General features: G+C 44.6%; 1 protein-coding gene across 4 annotated transcripts in view; it reads left to right on the top strand.

The window, feature by feature from the left end:
• The first annotated feature begins 14,446 nt into the window (after positions 1 to 14,446).
• LOC309361771 (integrator complex subunit 6-like) overlaps positions 14,447 to 16,181 on the top strand; it is a 37,111-nt gene continuing 35,376 nt past the window's right edge. For 3 of the 4 annotated variants that reach the window (XR_014164626.1, XR_014164627.1, XM_081896916.1), the window contains exons 1-2: positions 14,455 to 14,685; positions 14,893 to 14,970. Coding sequence is in view for 1 of the 4 variants with exons in the window: in XM_081896916.1 (XP_081753042.1) it covers positions 14,575 to 14,685; positions 14,893 to 14,970 (189 nt within the window). In the remaining 3 variants the exon portion in view is untranslated. Of the gene's footprint in view, positions 14,686 to 14,892; positions 14,971 to 16,181 lie in introns of all 4 variants that reach the window. The other variant, XR_014164628.1, reaches the window with a different exon arrangement.

Below are 16,181 nucleotides of genomic sequence, written 5' to 3'. Positions count from 1 at the left end.
CGTTTGATACCATCGACCATGACATCCTTCTGGACCGTCTTGAGGGGCTGGGAGCTGGGGGCACTGTCATACAGTGGTTCCGCTCCTTCCTCCTGGGCCGTGTTCAGAAAGTGGTGGTGGGGGATGAGTGTTCAGACCCCTGGCCGCTCACTTGTGGGGTGCCTCAGGGTTCTGTCCTCTCCCCCATGCTTTTCAACATCTACATGCAGCCGCTGGGAGGGATCATCAGGAGGTTTGGGCTGGGTGTTCATCAGTATGCAGATGATACCCAGCTCTACCTCTCTTTTAAATCAGAACCAGTGAAGGCGGTAAAGGTCCTGTGTGTTGGAGGATGGATGGCGGCTAACAGATTGAGGTTGAATCCTGACAAGACAGAAGTACTGTTTTGGGGGGACAGGGGGCGGGCAGGTGTGGAGGATTCCCTGGTCCTGAATGGGGTAACTGTGCCCCTGCAGGACCAGGTGCGCAGCCTGGGAGTCATTTTGGACTCACAGCTGTCCATGGAGGCACAGGTCAAATCTGTATCCAGGGCAGCTGTTTACCAGCTCCATCTGGTACGTAGGCTGAGACCCTATCTGCCTGCGGACTGTCTTGCCAGAGTGGTACATGCTCTGGTTATCTCCCGCTTGGACTACTGCAATGCGCTCTACGTGGGGCTACCTTTGAAGGTGACCCGGAAACTACAACTAATCCAGAATGCGGCAGCTAGACTGGTGACTGGGAGCGGCCGCCGAGACCATATAACACCGGTCTTGAAAGACCTACATTGGCTCCCAGTACGTTTCCGAGCACAATTCAAAGTGTTGGTGTTGACCTTTAAAGCCCTAAATGGCCTCGGTCCAGTCGTTCTGTCCGGACACTGAGGTCCAGCTCCGAGGGCCTTCTGGCGGTTCCCTCCCTGCGAGAGGCCAAGATGCAGGGAACCAGGCAGAGGGCCTTCTCGGTGGTGGCGCCCGCCCTGTGGAATGCCCTCCCACCGGATGTCAAGGCGATGGACAACTACCTGACATTCAGAAGACATCTGAAGGCAGCCCTGTTCAGGGAAGTTTTTAATATGTGACATTTTAGTGTATTTTTTATTTCTGTTGGAAGCCGCCCAGAGTGGCTGGGGAAACCCAGCCAGATGGGCGGGGTACAAATAATAAATTATTATTATTATTATTATTATTATGAACTGAAGGGTTCAGTCAGCCTGCTTATATAGAGCTCCAGTACACATAATTTTAACAACTTTTCTAAAACTATCCAATCACTGAACGTCACTTTTGATCCCTTATTTGCATAACAATCTACAGTATCCCCCTGCTGGCCCAGGGTGAGAACTTCAGTACATAACACCCCTCCCCACCGAGATAAGGCGTTAGTTACAATCGTAATGGTTTCCTTATATACAGCACTACACGTTATATACAGCACTACACCATTGTTCAATTAGGCACAAAAGCATATCGGTTACATTTCACATACTTCCATTAGGCCAACATTCTTACATGTCCAACAACATGGTCCTTTAAATAAGTTGGGCGCTTGGAAACTCTGCCAGACTGCCGGGGAGCGGTACCCAGGTCCAGGGGGCTGCCCGATTCTTGCTGAGGCTGTGGCGCGACCCTAGTTGGCGTTGAAACCAAGTCCCCTGGATCCGCTGCTGTGGGTGGAACATCCGCAAGTGGAGTTGGCGGAATGTTAGGCACGGCAGTGGTCTGAGTCTGTGGGAAGTCCGGCAGACCCTCTGAAGTGGCATGGTTCGGCTCCATGCCTGCAGTTTGCAAGAGAGGTGTAGGTGGAGCCTCACCATCTGTAAGTGTCTGTTCCGGAGCCACGAGCACAGGTGGGGGCACTGCGGTAGTGCCCAAGTCCCCAACCCTGCGCCTAAGCTGGTCTATGTGCCAGCGCCACAAGCGTCCGTCTTCAAGTGCCACCTGGTATGAGCGAGGTCCAGTGACTCCCACTACTGTGGCTGGCACCCAAGGAATGTCCCCTACAAAGACCTGGTTTCCTGTAACAAATGACCGTGGTGCGTTGGCACAGCCTGGGGGTTCGGCCACGGCAAAGTCCGGGTGCAGCCGGTCGAGCAGAGACCTGAGGCAGCGGCCCATAAGCAGTTCGGCAGGACTCCTCTCTGTGGCCGCATGAGGGGTGATATGTTGCACGAACAAGTATTCAGCAACCCGCTCGTGCCAGTCTCCCTGGTCCAGGCGCGCCAGTGCCTCTTTTTATTTTTTATTTATTTCTTTTTATTGAGTTTCAGTTACAATATCAAAGAAAGAAAAAAAGAAAACCAAAAAAGAACACAAAAGACGAAACAACAATTTCAAAAAGAAAAAGGGAAAACAAGAAGAAAAAATATCCACACCTAACACCAGAGAACATCAATCTCTGTTACAATTTTTAAAACTTTATATATTTAGATATTTAGATCTTTCTTCTACACCCCTGTTGACCTCCTTCCCTCCTGATTCAGGCTTCTTGATGAAAGGAAATTTTCCATTTTCTGCAGCTAATAATTATTGATGGTTTGCGCATCGTAAGTTTTATAACAGACCTGCTATAGTTTTTAAATTTCTATAGTTTCCTTCAATGTATACCATAAATTTATTCCAATCACTAATAAACTTTGTATTTTTTTTGTTTCTATTTTTTTGCGTCATTTTTGCTAATTCAGCATATTCAAATAATCTTGTTTGCCAATCTCTAACCGTTGGTATATTTGCACTTTTCCAATTTTGTGCAATTAGTATTCTGGCCGCTGCTGTCGAGTATTGGAATAAAATCTTATCTTCTTTTTTAATTCCATCCCCAATTATTCCTAGTAAAAAGGCCTCTGGTCTTTTAGGGAAAGTATATTAAAAAAATTTTTTAACTCGTTATAAATCAAATCCCAAAATTTCTTCATTTCCTCGCAATTTCCTCGCAAGTCCACCACATATGGTAGAAATTGCCTTCTTTGGTTTTACACTTCCAGCAGGCCTTATTTCCTGTTTTGTACATTTTTCCTAATTTTGCTGGTGTGATGTACCACCTATACATCATCTTCTCCAAATTTTCTCTAAGTGTAACACTTGATGTAAATTTTATTCCATTGTTCCATAATTTTAACCATTTTTCGTATTCTATATTATATCCGAAGTCCATTGCCCATTTTATCATAACCTCCTTTATTTCTTCATCTTTGGTGTCCCATTCCAATAGTATATCATACATTTTGGATAATAACTTGGTTTTACCTTCAATTATTGCCATCTGAAATTTGGATTTTTTTCACTCATCCCTACTTTTTTATCTTCCATCCATATTGCGTTTATTTGATGATATTGTAGCCAGCCTGTTAATTTTTCTTTCAAATCCTCATATGTTCTCAATTTCCAGCCGCTTTCTGATCTTATCAGTAGGTCTTTGTAGGTCAATCTTTCTCCTTCCATATTTGTTTTCTTAGTTATTAAAATATCCGTTGGCGATAACCACCAGGGTGTTTTCCATTCTAAGAGATTTTTATTTTTCTCCCAAACTTCATATAGTGGTCCTCTAATGATGTGGCTTGAAAACCCTTTATGTACATTTTCTTTATTTAACCACAAGTAGGCGTGCCAACCGAACCTATTGTTGAACCCTTCTAGGTCTAATAAGTCAGTGTTTTCCAAAATTATCCAATCTTTGATCCAGCAAAGGCAGGCGGCCTTGAAGTATAGCTTCAGATTTGGGACCAAGAATCCCCCTCTTTCTTTTCGATCTGTGAGTAATTTGAATCTGATTCTCGGTCTTTTCCCTTGCCATATAAATTTCGAAAGGGTTTTCTGCCACTCCTTAAACATTTTGGAACCTTTAACCACTGGTTTGTTTTGGAACAGGAATAACATTTTTGGGAGTACGTTCATTTTTATTGCCGCCATGCTTCCCATCCACGAAAGTTTAACTCTATTCCATATATCTAGATTTTTTAAAATTTCCTTCAATGTTGTCAAATAATTGTCTTGAATTAAATTTATATTTTTTGTAGTTAGCCAAATTCCCAGATATTTTATTTTTTTGGCCACCTTGATTCCATTCTGTATCTCTAATTTTTCTCTTTCATCCTTTCCCAGATTTTTAGTCATCATTTTTGTCTTTAATTTATTCAATTTAAAACTGGATAGCTTGCCGTACTCTTCTAATATTTCCAGCGCCTTGCTGACACTTTTTTGCGGCTCTTCTAGGGATAGCATCAAATCGTCTACGTAAGCTTTTAATTTATATTCTTTCGTTTCTACTTTAATCCCTCAAATCTCTGGTGTTGCTCTTATTTTGTTCGCGATTACCTCTAATACTATGATGAATAAAAGCGGGGAAAGAGGGCAACCCTGTCTTGTTCTTTTTTTGATTCTAAATTGATTTGTTAAGTTGTTGTTTATGATCAGTTTGGCAGATTGATTCGAATATACTGCCTTTATTCCTTTCATGAATTCACCCTCTATCCCTGCCTTCTCCATACTTTTTAGTAGGAACAGCCATGAGACATTGTCAAATGTCTTCTCCGCATCGATAAAAATCAGCGCCGCAGGTACCTCATTCTTACACTCCAGATATTCAATGATGTTTATAGTATGTCTTACATTATCTTTAAGAAACCTATTTGGGAGGAATCCTGCTTGGTCTTTATGAATTAGATTTACTAAACACTTTTTAAGTCTATTTGCCATTACCTCTGCGAAGATTTTGTAGTCGTTATTTAATAATGATATAGGCCTGTAGTTTTTGATGTTTAATTTATCCGTATCCGGTTTAGGGATCATCGTGATGTGGGCCTCTTTCCATGACTCTGGTATCCTTCCTCCTCCTAATATGTTATTAATGATGTCACATAGCACTGGCGTTAATTGATTTTCTAATACTTTGTAATATTTGGCAGACAGTCCATCCGGTCCCGGGGCCTTCCCTAGTTTCATTTTTCTTATCGCATTCTGGATCTCTTCTATTTTTATAGATTTGTTTAGTTTAACTCTTTCTTCCTCTGTTATGGTCTTCCCGCTGCAGTCTTCTAAATATTTTTCTATTTGGTTTAAATCTTCATCTTCCTTTTTATACAATTTCTCATAAAATTTGAGGAAATTTTCCTTTATTCCTTTTGGATCCTCTATCAATTGCTCCTCTATTTTTATCTTATTTATCACATTTTGTTTTTGCCTTCTTCGCAATTGCCAAGCTAGTAGTTTACCTGTTTTATTAGCTGATTCGAAATATTTTTGCTTCATTAACTTAATTTTCCATTCGATTTCTTGATTTGTCAGCATTGAATATTGTGTTTGTAATATTTTTGTTATTTGTGTGTTTTGTTCATCTTTGGGGTTTGTTATTAGTTTTTTCTCGCATTCTCTTAGCTGACTGAGAATTTATTCTTTCTTTTGTTCTCTTATTTTCCTCTTATAGCTATTTTGCTGGATGAAGAAGCCTCTTAAGACCGCCTTGCTGGCATCCCAGACTACCTCTATGCTTCTTTCTGTATGAAACCGAAATAGTCTTTTAAGGTTCAAATTGAAATAGTCTTTTAAGGTGGCTTTGGCCTTTTCAATAACTTCTTCACTCTCCAATAAATATTCATTCATTCTCCATCTGACCCCCCCCCCGTGATACGCCTTTTATTTCCAACATTATCGAATTATGATCAGAGAGAGTTCTCAGTTGGATTTCACATTTTGAAGTTCTTAAAGTAAGTTCTCTTGAGATCCAGATTTGATCAATTCTGCCCCAGCTTTTGTGTGTTTCTGAGAAAAAGGTGAATTGCTTCTCTATTGGATGTTTGTGTCTCCAGATGTCTATTAAATCTAAGTTTTCTTCCAGATTGTTAAAGGATCTTGGCAGTTTCCCTTGATTACGCTTTTTCTTTTCTGTTTGTCTATCAATTTCTGGTTCTGGCACTCCGTTGAAATCTCCCAATAATATCGTCCTGTTACACTCTAACTCTAGTAATACTTGCTCTAATTTCTTAAAGAATTCCAATTTGTTCGAGTTCGGAGCATATATATTTATCACATTAAGTTTTTCACCCTGGAAATTAATTTGCACCCCCAATATCCTTCCTTCATCATCTTTATAAATCAATTTAGGTTCCCATTTTTCATTGACATATGTTACTACTCCTCTTTTTTCTCCTGCAATGGAATTTATGAATTCAACTCCCAGTTTTTTATTTATCAAAATATGTTTATGCTTTTTGGTCACATGTGTCTCCTGTATACAGATTAAATAAAGGTTCTTTCTTTTCAAGACATTCACAATTTTATTCCTCTTGGTTTTCCATGACAAAATTTTCAGATTCATTGTTATATTTACTTTCTGATGTACAAATAATTAATTTATATTCGAGTGGTTTTGTTTTCTGTTTCCTCTTCCTCTTCTTCCACCTCCTCTTCCACTACTCCCTCTTCTCCTTCTTCTTCCTTCTCCCCTTATTCACTTCCTTTGTCTTCCTGTTCTCCTCCTCTCTCTTCTTCTTCTTCTTCTCTCCTCTAGGTCACCATTTCTCCCTCCATATCTCTCCTCCACTTTCCCAAGATCTTTTTCATATCTATGTAGAAATTTACCCACTTCCTGGCTCTCAGAGATCTTAAATCTTTTATCTTTATAGAAAAAGGAAATCCCTTCAGGGAATTCCTATCTGTGTTGTATACCGTTATTTTTTAGAACGCTTACTAACTGTTTGTATCCCTCTCTTTTGCGTAGGAGTCTGGTTGGCATTTCTTTAAAGATGATAATTGGTCTACCTTCAATTATTAGTTTCTTTTGATAGCTTTCTCTTAAAATTGTATTTCTCATCTCTATCGAGTTAAATATAACTAAGCAGTCTCCCGGGACTATTTTGGATTTTACTTGTTTGGACCTTATTTTTATTCTAAAAGCATTTTCTATCGTATATGCAATCTCTTCTTCCTTCAGTTCTAACCATTTCGCTAATTCTTTAATAATTTTTTCTTTGATGTTCTCATTAGTTTCTTCTCCTACTCCTCTGAACTTTAAATTTAACTGTTTTTGTTTCATTTCCATCATCGCTAAATTATCCAAAACTTGATCTTGGTTCCTATTCAATTCTTCAAGTTCCTCTTTTATTCTGTTGTCTCCTTCCTTTGTTCCTTCATTTCTTTTTGTGTTTTTTTGTTTGATTCTTCTAAAATCTTTGATCGAACCGTTAAGTCTTTTATTTTACTTGACAGTTCGCCTACTGCTCCCTCTATCTTCTTGTCAATCAACTCATGCATCTCTCCTAACTTTTTCTCCATGTGAATTTCACTCTGTTTAAATTCCTCCTTTATTTTTACCCATAGGATGTCTAAGTCTTTAATTTCTTCTTGTCGAGATGCTTTCCTCTCTGATGGTGTTCCTCCTATCTTTTTTCCATTTTTTCCTGACATTTTCTCCGTTTCCACTCTCTCTCCTTTTTTATTTTTTGTTTTCTATATATATATATATTTTAAATTAAATTTCTTGTAATGTTTATTCTCTCCCCTAGAGGGCGCACAATCTTAACAAATTTTAATTAATTATCAAAAAAATAATTACAACAGCAGCCGCTTGAGCAGTCTAATTCCAAATTTTTACCAATTGCAATCAGGCAGAGAGATATGGAGTAGTTCTGTAAGTTTAACCAATCAAATTATCCCCGTCCCTTTAAATTTATCCTAATGCGTCAATATATTATTTATACTTTATATTTATAGGTTTTCCAAAACAGAATCCGTGATTCCAAATGTCAATTAAACTCTCAAATCCCGTGCCCACTTAATTCATTTACAGTCCATACATTCCATACATTCTGAATGTGGGTAAATCCAAAATAAACTCATAATCAATACAATTTTGTCTGAGACTTGTTAAATATATAAGGGTAAAGGCCCTATAATAAGCCATTAAAGAAATGTCAGCCTTAAAGGAAGCCTTTATGTAAAATAAAAAAAGACAGGAGAATCATAAGTTTAACCTGTATCCAACTTTTGTTTTAAATAAGGACAGTTTATTCTTTCTTTTGTTCTATCTTCAGGCGGTGGTGTAGTTGTTAATTGACTCCCCCCTCTGCCTGGTTCTGGTGGTAGAACGCATGGCAGGCAGCAATCTTGGACAGCTTTGGCACATAGTGGTTGCGGAGCTTCTCTTGAATTGAGTCCCACGGTGCTGCCTGGACTGCTTCAGCTGCAACCAATGCTTGGGCCGTCTCAAACACCTCAGGCCCACAGAGGCTGAGGAATAGGCCCGCTTCCGCTCCTGTGATACTTCTGTCAGTTCATTGGCTTGGAGGTAGCAGTCGAACCGAGCGAGGTAGGAGTTCCATGATTCAGAGGCTGGTGCAAATGGCAGTAGAGGCACAAGTGAAGCCATGATTCCAATGCCGGCGTGAAGGGGGATGGATGGAACACAGTGCTCTAGCCAGAACAGTCAGCTCTAAATTGGTTCTGTTCAGTGATTTCGCTCAGTGATTCAGCTCAGTGATTCAGCTCAGCTCAGAGGGTGGCCGCATCTGGCTGTGCTCTGATGTCCATCGATCCCATCCTCGTCGCTAGTGTTTAGTTGTGGGTGAACATATCAGACAACACAGCGATTCTTCAAACAGCTCTTGTTTATTTAGAGGCCAGATAAGAACTGAGCTGAAGGGTTCAGTCAGCCTGCTTATATGGAGCTCCAGTACACATAATTCTAACAACTTTTCTAAAACTATCCAATCACTGAACGTCACTTTCGATCCCTTATTTGCATAACGATCCACATTATCCCCCTGCTGGCCCAGGGTGAGAACTTCAGTACATAACAGAAACAAAGGACATTATTCATGTATGCTACGACAGCTGCAAGAATTTTAATAGCTCAAAACTGGAAGACCGGAGAAGTGCCATCAAAAGCACAAAGGCAAGAAAAGTTGGTGAATTATGCAGAGTTAGCAAAGTTAACGAAAAATTGTGTGAAAGGGATAATAGTGACTTTGAAAAATAATGGGAACCTTTCACAATATATTGCAGAAACAGCAAAAAGAAATGGTCTCACTGGCAGGATTTAAATGAGCATTTACAACTTTAGTTACAGAGAACAAGAAGTACATTGCATTCAAACAGCAGAATGTATCGTTGGATGTAATAAATCAGAAATGGTAGTTGAGGGAAGTCAATAGAGAGGGAGGGGGAATGGAAAAGGTAAGTTTAGTAATGATATTTGATATTTATTTTGAGAAAATAAATGTAATAAAAAAACATTTCTTTAAAAATTGATCCACTGTCCCTCAGACCTTGTGTGGGGCTGGACTATATTTTGAAAAGAAAAAGAAAGAAAGAACAAATTCCTGTGCCCCACAAATAACCCAGAGATGCACTTTAAATAAAAGCACACATTCTACTCAAGTAAAAACACACTGATTCCCAGATCATCAGCTGGCCAGACTGAGAAGGCAATGGGGCCGGATCTGGCTTCCGGGCCTTACTTTGCCTACCCATGCTTTATTCCTATACTGTCTTAGATGCACTTGAAGCCAATTTAAAAAGAAGAAGTACTGTGTGACGTTGCACAATTGTTTGCAATTCTTGCTAATTTGACAGCATCTAAGCAAGAAATTCAGCAAGGTGTTGAACGGTTGATGGAAGCATACCCAGAAGATATCGACCTGAAACTTTGGCACTTTCACCTGTATGTGAGACAAAGCCATAGGCTTACAGCAGAGCCCTCTCTGTTTCATTCAGGCATTTATCAAATTTATCAAATTATATACAAGGGAAAAAATAAGATGGCCCTTTCTAATGTGGAAGCAATATTGCAGCTATTTTTTAGCCTTGTGGTTACTAACTGATCAGGAGAGAGGAGTTTTTCAAGACTCAAAAGAATGAATTAAGGGCCACAATATAATTTGTAAACTCAAGGTTGTTTTTTTTAAAGAATAACATTACAGTGGTACCTCAGGTTACATACGCTTCAAGTTACAGACTCCGCTAACTCTGCTTCAGGTTAATAACTTTGCTTCAGGTTAAGAACAGACCTCCAGAACGAATTAAGTACGTAACCAGAGGTACCACTGTACAACATTAACATGAATGCTGATTCTGCAAAAGGTTTACAAAGTTCAGTTACCACAAAACTTTCTCTGTATTATTTTTATGCTTTTTTAAAAAAGCACCATAGTTTTTAACAATGACACTGTCTGTCCTTTAGAGGAGAAATTGAGAGTTGCAGAATTTTAAAGACCCATCACCGTCACCCTTGGCGTCACTCAATTTTGCTTGTGAGGGTGGGGAGCTGGGAGGGGCCTCCCAAGTGCAGGGGCCAAGGACTGCTCTTCCTCAAAATCCAGCCCTGCCCAAGGAAGCCAGCATTGTCCACAGACGGTTTTCTGCGTCATGTCCAGCAGGACTAAACTGCGTCAGGCACAACGGGACACTGTGATAGAAACCAGAGCAGCGCACGAAAACGCCGTTTACCCTCCTGCCGGAGCGGTTCCTATTTATCTACTTGCACTTTGACGTGCTTTCGAGCTGCTAGGTTGGCAGGAGCAGGGACCGAGCAACGGGAGCTCACCCCGTCGTGGGGATTCGAACCACCAACCTTCTGATCAGCAAGCCCAAGAGCAGGCTTCCTCAACCTTGTCCCTCCAGATATTTTGAGACTACAGTTCCCATCATTCCTGACCACTGGTCCTGCTAGCTATGGATCGTGGGAGTTGTAGGCCAAAACATCTGGAGGGCCGAGGTTGAGAAAGCCTGCCCCAGAGGCTCAGGGGTTGAGACAATGTCACCACCCGAATCCTTCTGCTGTAGCTTATGCATGGGTAGGCAAACTAAAGCCTGAGAAACCTTAGAACTGGTTTCTCAAGGGCTTTACTTGTTATGTACTGAAGTTTTCCCCCTGGCCACCAGGAGTATTGTGTATATAGTTTTCACTCAGGTCCACGTCAGTTAATTTAGGCGGGAAACCCTGGGCTGTTGTTGTTACAGTGTTGACAGCCGGCTGCCTATAAAAGCAGGCCGGCTGAGCTGTTTGCAGTTCAGTTGTGTTCTGGCCTGTGAATAAACAAGAGCTGCTTTGGATAAATTGCTGTGTCATCTGCTATGTCCACCCACAACTTAATACTGCTGAATGTGTGAAAATGACCTAGTGCATGGGTAGGCAAACTAAGGCCCTGGGGCTGGATGTGGCCCCATCACCTTCTCAATCTGGCCCGTGGACGGTTTTGACGTGAGTAGAATGTGTGCTTCTATTGAAAATGCATCTCTGGGTGATTTGTGGGACACAGAAATTTGTTCATTTTTATTTTTATTTTTCAAAATCTGGCCCCCCATAAGGTCTGAGGGCCCCACAGTAAAGATGGCTGGTGGAGGAGCGGCCCCGCCAGCGGAAAACACTGGCGGAGGGCGCGGGTCTCTTCCTCAGCTGCTGCCTCCTCCAGTCAGATGGGTCAATGGTGTGCGTGCCATAGGTTTGCCACTCACTGGTGGAGGAAGAGGTGTGCCGGGGTGCGCACCATCCTTGGCAGCGGGATCCCGGAGGGGTGCCACACTCCCACAGGTGCTGCACCATACCCCTGGGACGTGCACCAGCCCCACCCCGCATGCTCTCCGCACCCCGGTGCTGGAGCCTGAAGCTCCGCTACTATCGCCCCCACTGCCTTAAGGCCAAATTGGGCCCCATGGGCTGCTCCGAAGGAGGCCCCCCCACCAGGGCAATCTAGATGGATTTTATTTGTATCTCGTAAGATTCCACCTTGGGCCTCAGAGCTTCAAATTGGGCCCCACTGGCTAGCCCTGAGTCCCATAGTGGCTGGGCCCAAGTCGCCCTTGCCTGAAGTCTTGGGTTTGCAATTTGGGGAGAGGGGAGACTGCGGTGTTGGGGAGCAGGCAGACTGGCAAGGCCCCCTAGATTTAGTGGCCCTAGGCTTCAGCCTAATTAGCCTATACATCAATCTGGCCCTGGGAGCGTGCCTGGCCTGGCCTGGCAGCGGAGGACACCAAAGAACAGCTGGACCGGCATTAGTGGCGGTGGCAGCAGCAGCTCAGACATGGGCATTGCCTGATCCTTATGGGCAGATTGATAGATATTTAGATAGATAGATAGATAGATAGATAGATAGATAGATAGATGATAGATAGATAGATAGATGATAGATAGATTAGATAGATAGATAGATAGATGATAGATAGATTAGATAGATAGATAGATAGATGATAGATAGATAGATAGATAGATGATAGATTAGATAGATATAGATAGATAGATATAGATAGATGATAGATGATAGATAGATAGATGATAGATAGATAGATGATAGATAAATAGATAGATATAGATAGATAGATGATTGATTGAGAGATAGATTAGATAGATGGATGATAGATTAGATAAATAGACAGATGATTGATAGATCAGGCATGTCCGATGTCTGTTTCGGGGGCCTAATCTAATAGGGAGGGAGATGTCTTCGCGCCACGCCTTGGTGTGTGGAGTGCCGCAGGGCGCAATCCTCTCCCCTATCCTTTTTAACATCTTTATGCGCCCCCTTGCCCAGATTATCCGGAGCTTTGGGCTGGGTTGTCACTAATATACTGATGACACTCAGCTCTATCTGCTGATGGATGGCCACACCGACTCGGCCCCGAACACACTGACCAGATGCTTGGAAGCTGTGGCTGGATGGTTTCGTGGGAGCCGATTGAAACTAAATCCTTCAAAGACAGAGGTCCTATGGCTCGGTGGGGATGAGGGACCAACTCCCTTCTCTTGCGGGGGCCCAATTAGTGCCATTGCCTTCCGTTAAGAGTTTGGGTGTAATCCTTGACGCCTCCCTTTCCATGGAGGCGCAAGTTACAGCAACAGCCAAGGCGACATTTTTCCACCTTCGCCGCATCAAGCAGTTGGTCCCTTACCTTTCCCGCCCCGACCTGGCCACAGTGATCCATGCGACGGTCACCTCCAGGCTTGACTACTGTAATTCGCTCTACCCTTCAAGCTGTCTCAGAAACTCCAGCGGGTGCAGAATGCTGCAGCGAGGCTCCTCACGGGGTCTCTGCCATGGGAGCATATTCACCCAGTGCTTTTCAAACTGCACTGGCTCCCGGTGGAGTACAGGGTCAGATGCTGCTTTTGACCTTTAAAGCCCTTCACGGCCTAGGACCCTCGAACCTACGGGACCGCCTCTCCCGGTATGCCCTACGGAGGACCCTAATGTCCATAAATAGCAACACCCTAGAGGTCCCAGGCCCTAAGGAAGTCAGATTAGCCTCAACCAGAGCCAACACTGGCCCCGGCTGGTGGAACGCTCTTCCTCATGAGACCAGGGCCCTGCAGGATCTGATTTCTTTCCGCAGGGCCTGTAAGACAGAGTTGTTCCATCTGGCCTTAGAATCAGTTTTATTCCCTCTCTGTCTTTCTTTTTCCTTTCTCCTCCTGTGAAGAGGCTGCATCCTAATGTTTTAATGTTGTATTTTAATCTTGTTTTTAAGTTGTATTCAATCAACTTGTTTTTATTATTGGTTGTTAGCTGCCCTGAGCCTGTCCTTGGCTGGGGAGGGCAGGGTATAAATAAAATTTATTATTATTATTATTATTTGGCCTGCTGGTCAGTTTAATTCAACCCCTGTGGCAGTTTATTTTTCCTGGGGTAAAATACTAAAAAAAAACCTCAACAACTTCAATCCTAAAAAAAGATTAACAACTTTGGTGGGCCCTCACGGCCTTTCACTTCATCAAATATGGCCCTCTTTGAAAAAAAGTTTGGATTAGATAGATGATGATAGATAGATAATAGATTTAAGATAGATAGACAGAGGCCTGGATTTAGGTCTGAAGAGGCCCTCAGCAACCAATTGTTGCTATTTCTTTGTGTTGAGTATATGCTATATGGTCATTGATGGACCAAATAGGTATCTAAAGCCATTTGCACATAACAAAATAGGAGCCTACACAACACAAAACATGGTTGATGTATGTCAGTTTTATTTTATTTGTTTTTTTATCTTATATTTTGGAAATGTACATCCAGGGCATTGGCACCTTCTAGGTCTGGGATCCCATGTCCTGCTCTTACCTGGAAACCCAACGCCCTACCCGAGTTGTGAGGCAAACTCGGCGCTCCAGCTGTTTTGGGACTACAGCTCCCATAATCCCTGACCACTGGTCCTGTTAGCTAGGGATGATGGGCGTTATAGTCCCAAAAGAGCTGGCGGGTCGAGTTGGACCATGTTGGCCCTAATGCTGCCGCCTCCTCCCATCAATCATCCCTCCCAGCTCCGCCCCCTCATGCCTGCCCGCAACGCATAAGCCAATCGCATCCCGAGAGAAGTGGCGAGGGTGGAGAGAGGGGAGCGAGGGCCGAGGCGGTCGCAGTCCCCGCCCCTCATGCATATGCAGACGACGGCCTCGTCGGCGGCCAATGGCGCTCCGGCGTTCGGGTCACGAGCCGCCCCCGAGCGGCGGCTCGGCCGGGAGGAGCCGAGAGCCTGTCAGTCCGTCCGCTCGGCTTGAGGGAGGCGGTCGTATATTCAGCGGCAGCAGTAGCAGCGGCAGCAGCGCCCCGGCGCGGGCGAGTGGGCTGCGGCCTCCCTTCGTCGTCTTGCCCCGCGGCCGGGCCTCCCTCGGAGGACCATGCCGATCCTGCTCTTCCTCATCGACACGTCCGCCTCCATGAACCAGCGGGCCTACCTGGGCACCAGCTACCTGGACGTGGCCAAGGGCGCCGTCGAGCTCTTCATGAAGGTGCGCGCGCGGCCTCCCCCCGCCCCGCCGCCTGACGTGGCCGTCCGAGTCCGCGCGCGCGCACACACACACACCCTCAGAGACCGCGCTCCCTAGCGCGAGCGCCCGCTCGCACGTTCGGAAGACGCGTGTCGAGATTCCCCCCCGCCCCGCTCCCCCTCAGACGCGCCTTTAACGCGCTCCTTTCTTCCGTTTTCTCCCCTTCAGCTGCGCGCCCGAGACCCGGCCAGCCGCGGCGACAGGTACATGCTGGTCACCTTCGACGAGGCGCCCTATTGCATCAAGGTAAGCCGCCCGCCTCCCCTCGCCGGGCGCGCCGCGGGCGAAGATGGCGGACATTTTGCTTTTGTATGGAGGCTGAGGGCGCTGGTTAGATGGAGGAGGAGGAGGGAGCGAGGGAGGAGGAAGAAGAGGAAGGCGGAGGAGAAGAAGAAGGCCTCGCCGACACCACGCGGCACCTCCCGCCCCGAGGAAGGCAGCGCGCCTGGCGGGCGAGCCGTTTGGGGACTACAACTCCCAGCATCCTTAGCTCGCGGGACCGGTGGTCAGGGAGGATGGGAGTTGTAGTCTCAAAGGGGCTGGAGGACCGAGTTTGCCAAGGCCCGTGATGGACTATGCCATGCTTCCTCAAACTCCTATGGAGCTTAAAGGACCAGTGGTCAGGGATGGTGGGAATTGTAGTCCCAAAGCACCTGGAGGGCCGAGTTTGCCTTTGCCTGGAAGGAGATGGGGAGTTTGGGGACAGGTGAGTGGGCTTCCCTCCCACAAGCCCCCCCCCTCCCAAGAGCAGGAAACCCAGCCAGATGGGTGGGGTGTAAATAAATTGTTGTTGATATAGCTCAGCTTCTGGAATGCAGGTAGGAGGATTCCAATTAGCAATGGCCAAAGGTTAAATCAGACATAGGCAAACGGGGCCCTCCAGCTGTTTCGGGACTACAACTCCCATCATCCCTAGCTCGCAGGACCAGTGGTCAGGGATGATGGGAATCGTAGTCCGAAAATAGCTGGAGGGCCAAGTTTGGCCATGCCTGCCCAAGAGGCCGAAAGATGGTGGTGGCGAGGAGTTGGGGGGGTCCAGGAAGCGGCCTCCTTTTCGTGTGTGTGGGGGGGCTGTTTGAACTTAAGATAAAATGAATCACCGTTTGCAGGGACATCCAAAGATGAAGGTGCACCCTCCCCCCGCGTGTGAATGCTTGTCTGTCACCACTGTGTGTTTGTGTGTGTGTAAATACGTGTGTTGCATGCATGCCATGCATTTATATCATTCCGGCAGGCCTTTGGTTGGGGCCCAGTCTGACCCCTCTCCTCCCACAAGATCCTATGTATAAGAGGCCTCTCTAACTCCTCTCACCAGCTCATATATATATATATATGTAAGCCTGGTGAGTACCTAAGGTTCCCAAACCCTATAATCATAATTTGCCAGTTGCCTTCTGATCTTATTGGATTTTAATCCCATTTTAAGATGTATTTGTATTTTGATGTCAGCCACCCTA

Source organism: Podarcis melisellensis (genome assembly GCF_964234715.1).
Source record: "Podarcis melisellensis genome assembly, chromosome: Z".
Lineage (NCBI taxonomy): Eukaryota > Metazoa > Chordata > Lepidosauria > Squamata > Lacertidae > Podarcis > Podarcis melisellensis.
Note: the sequence above shows the minus strand (reverse complement) of the source record. Positions and strands in the feature narration are given on the sequence as shown.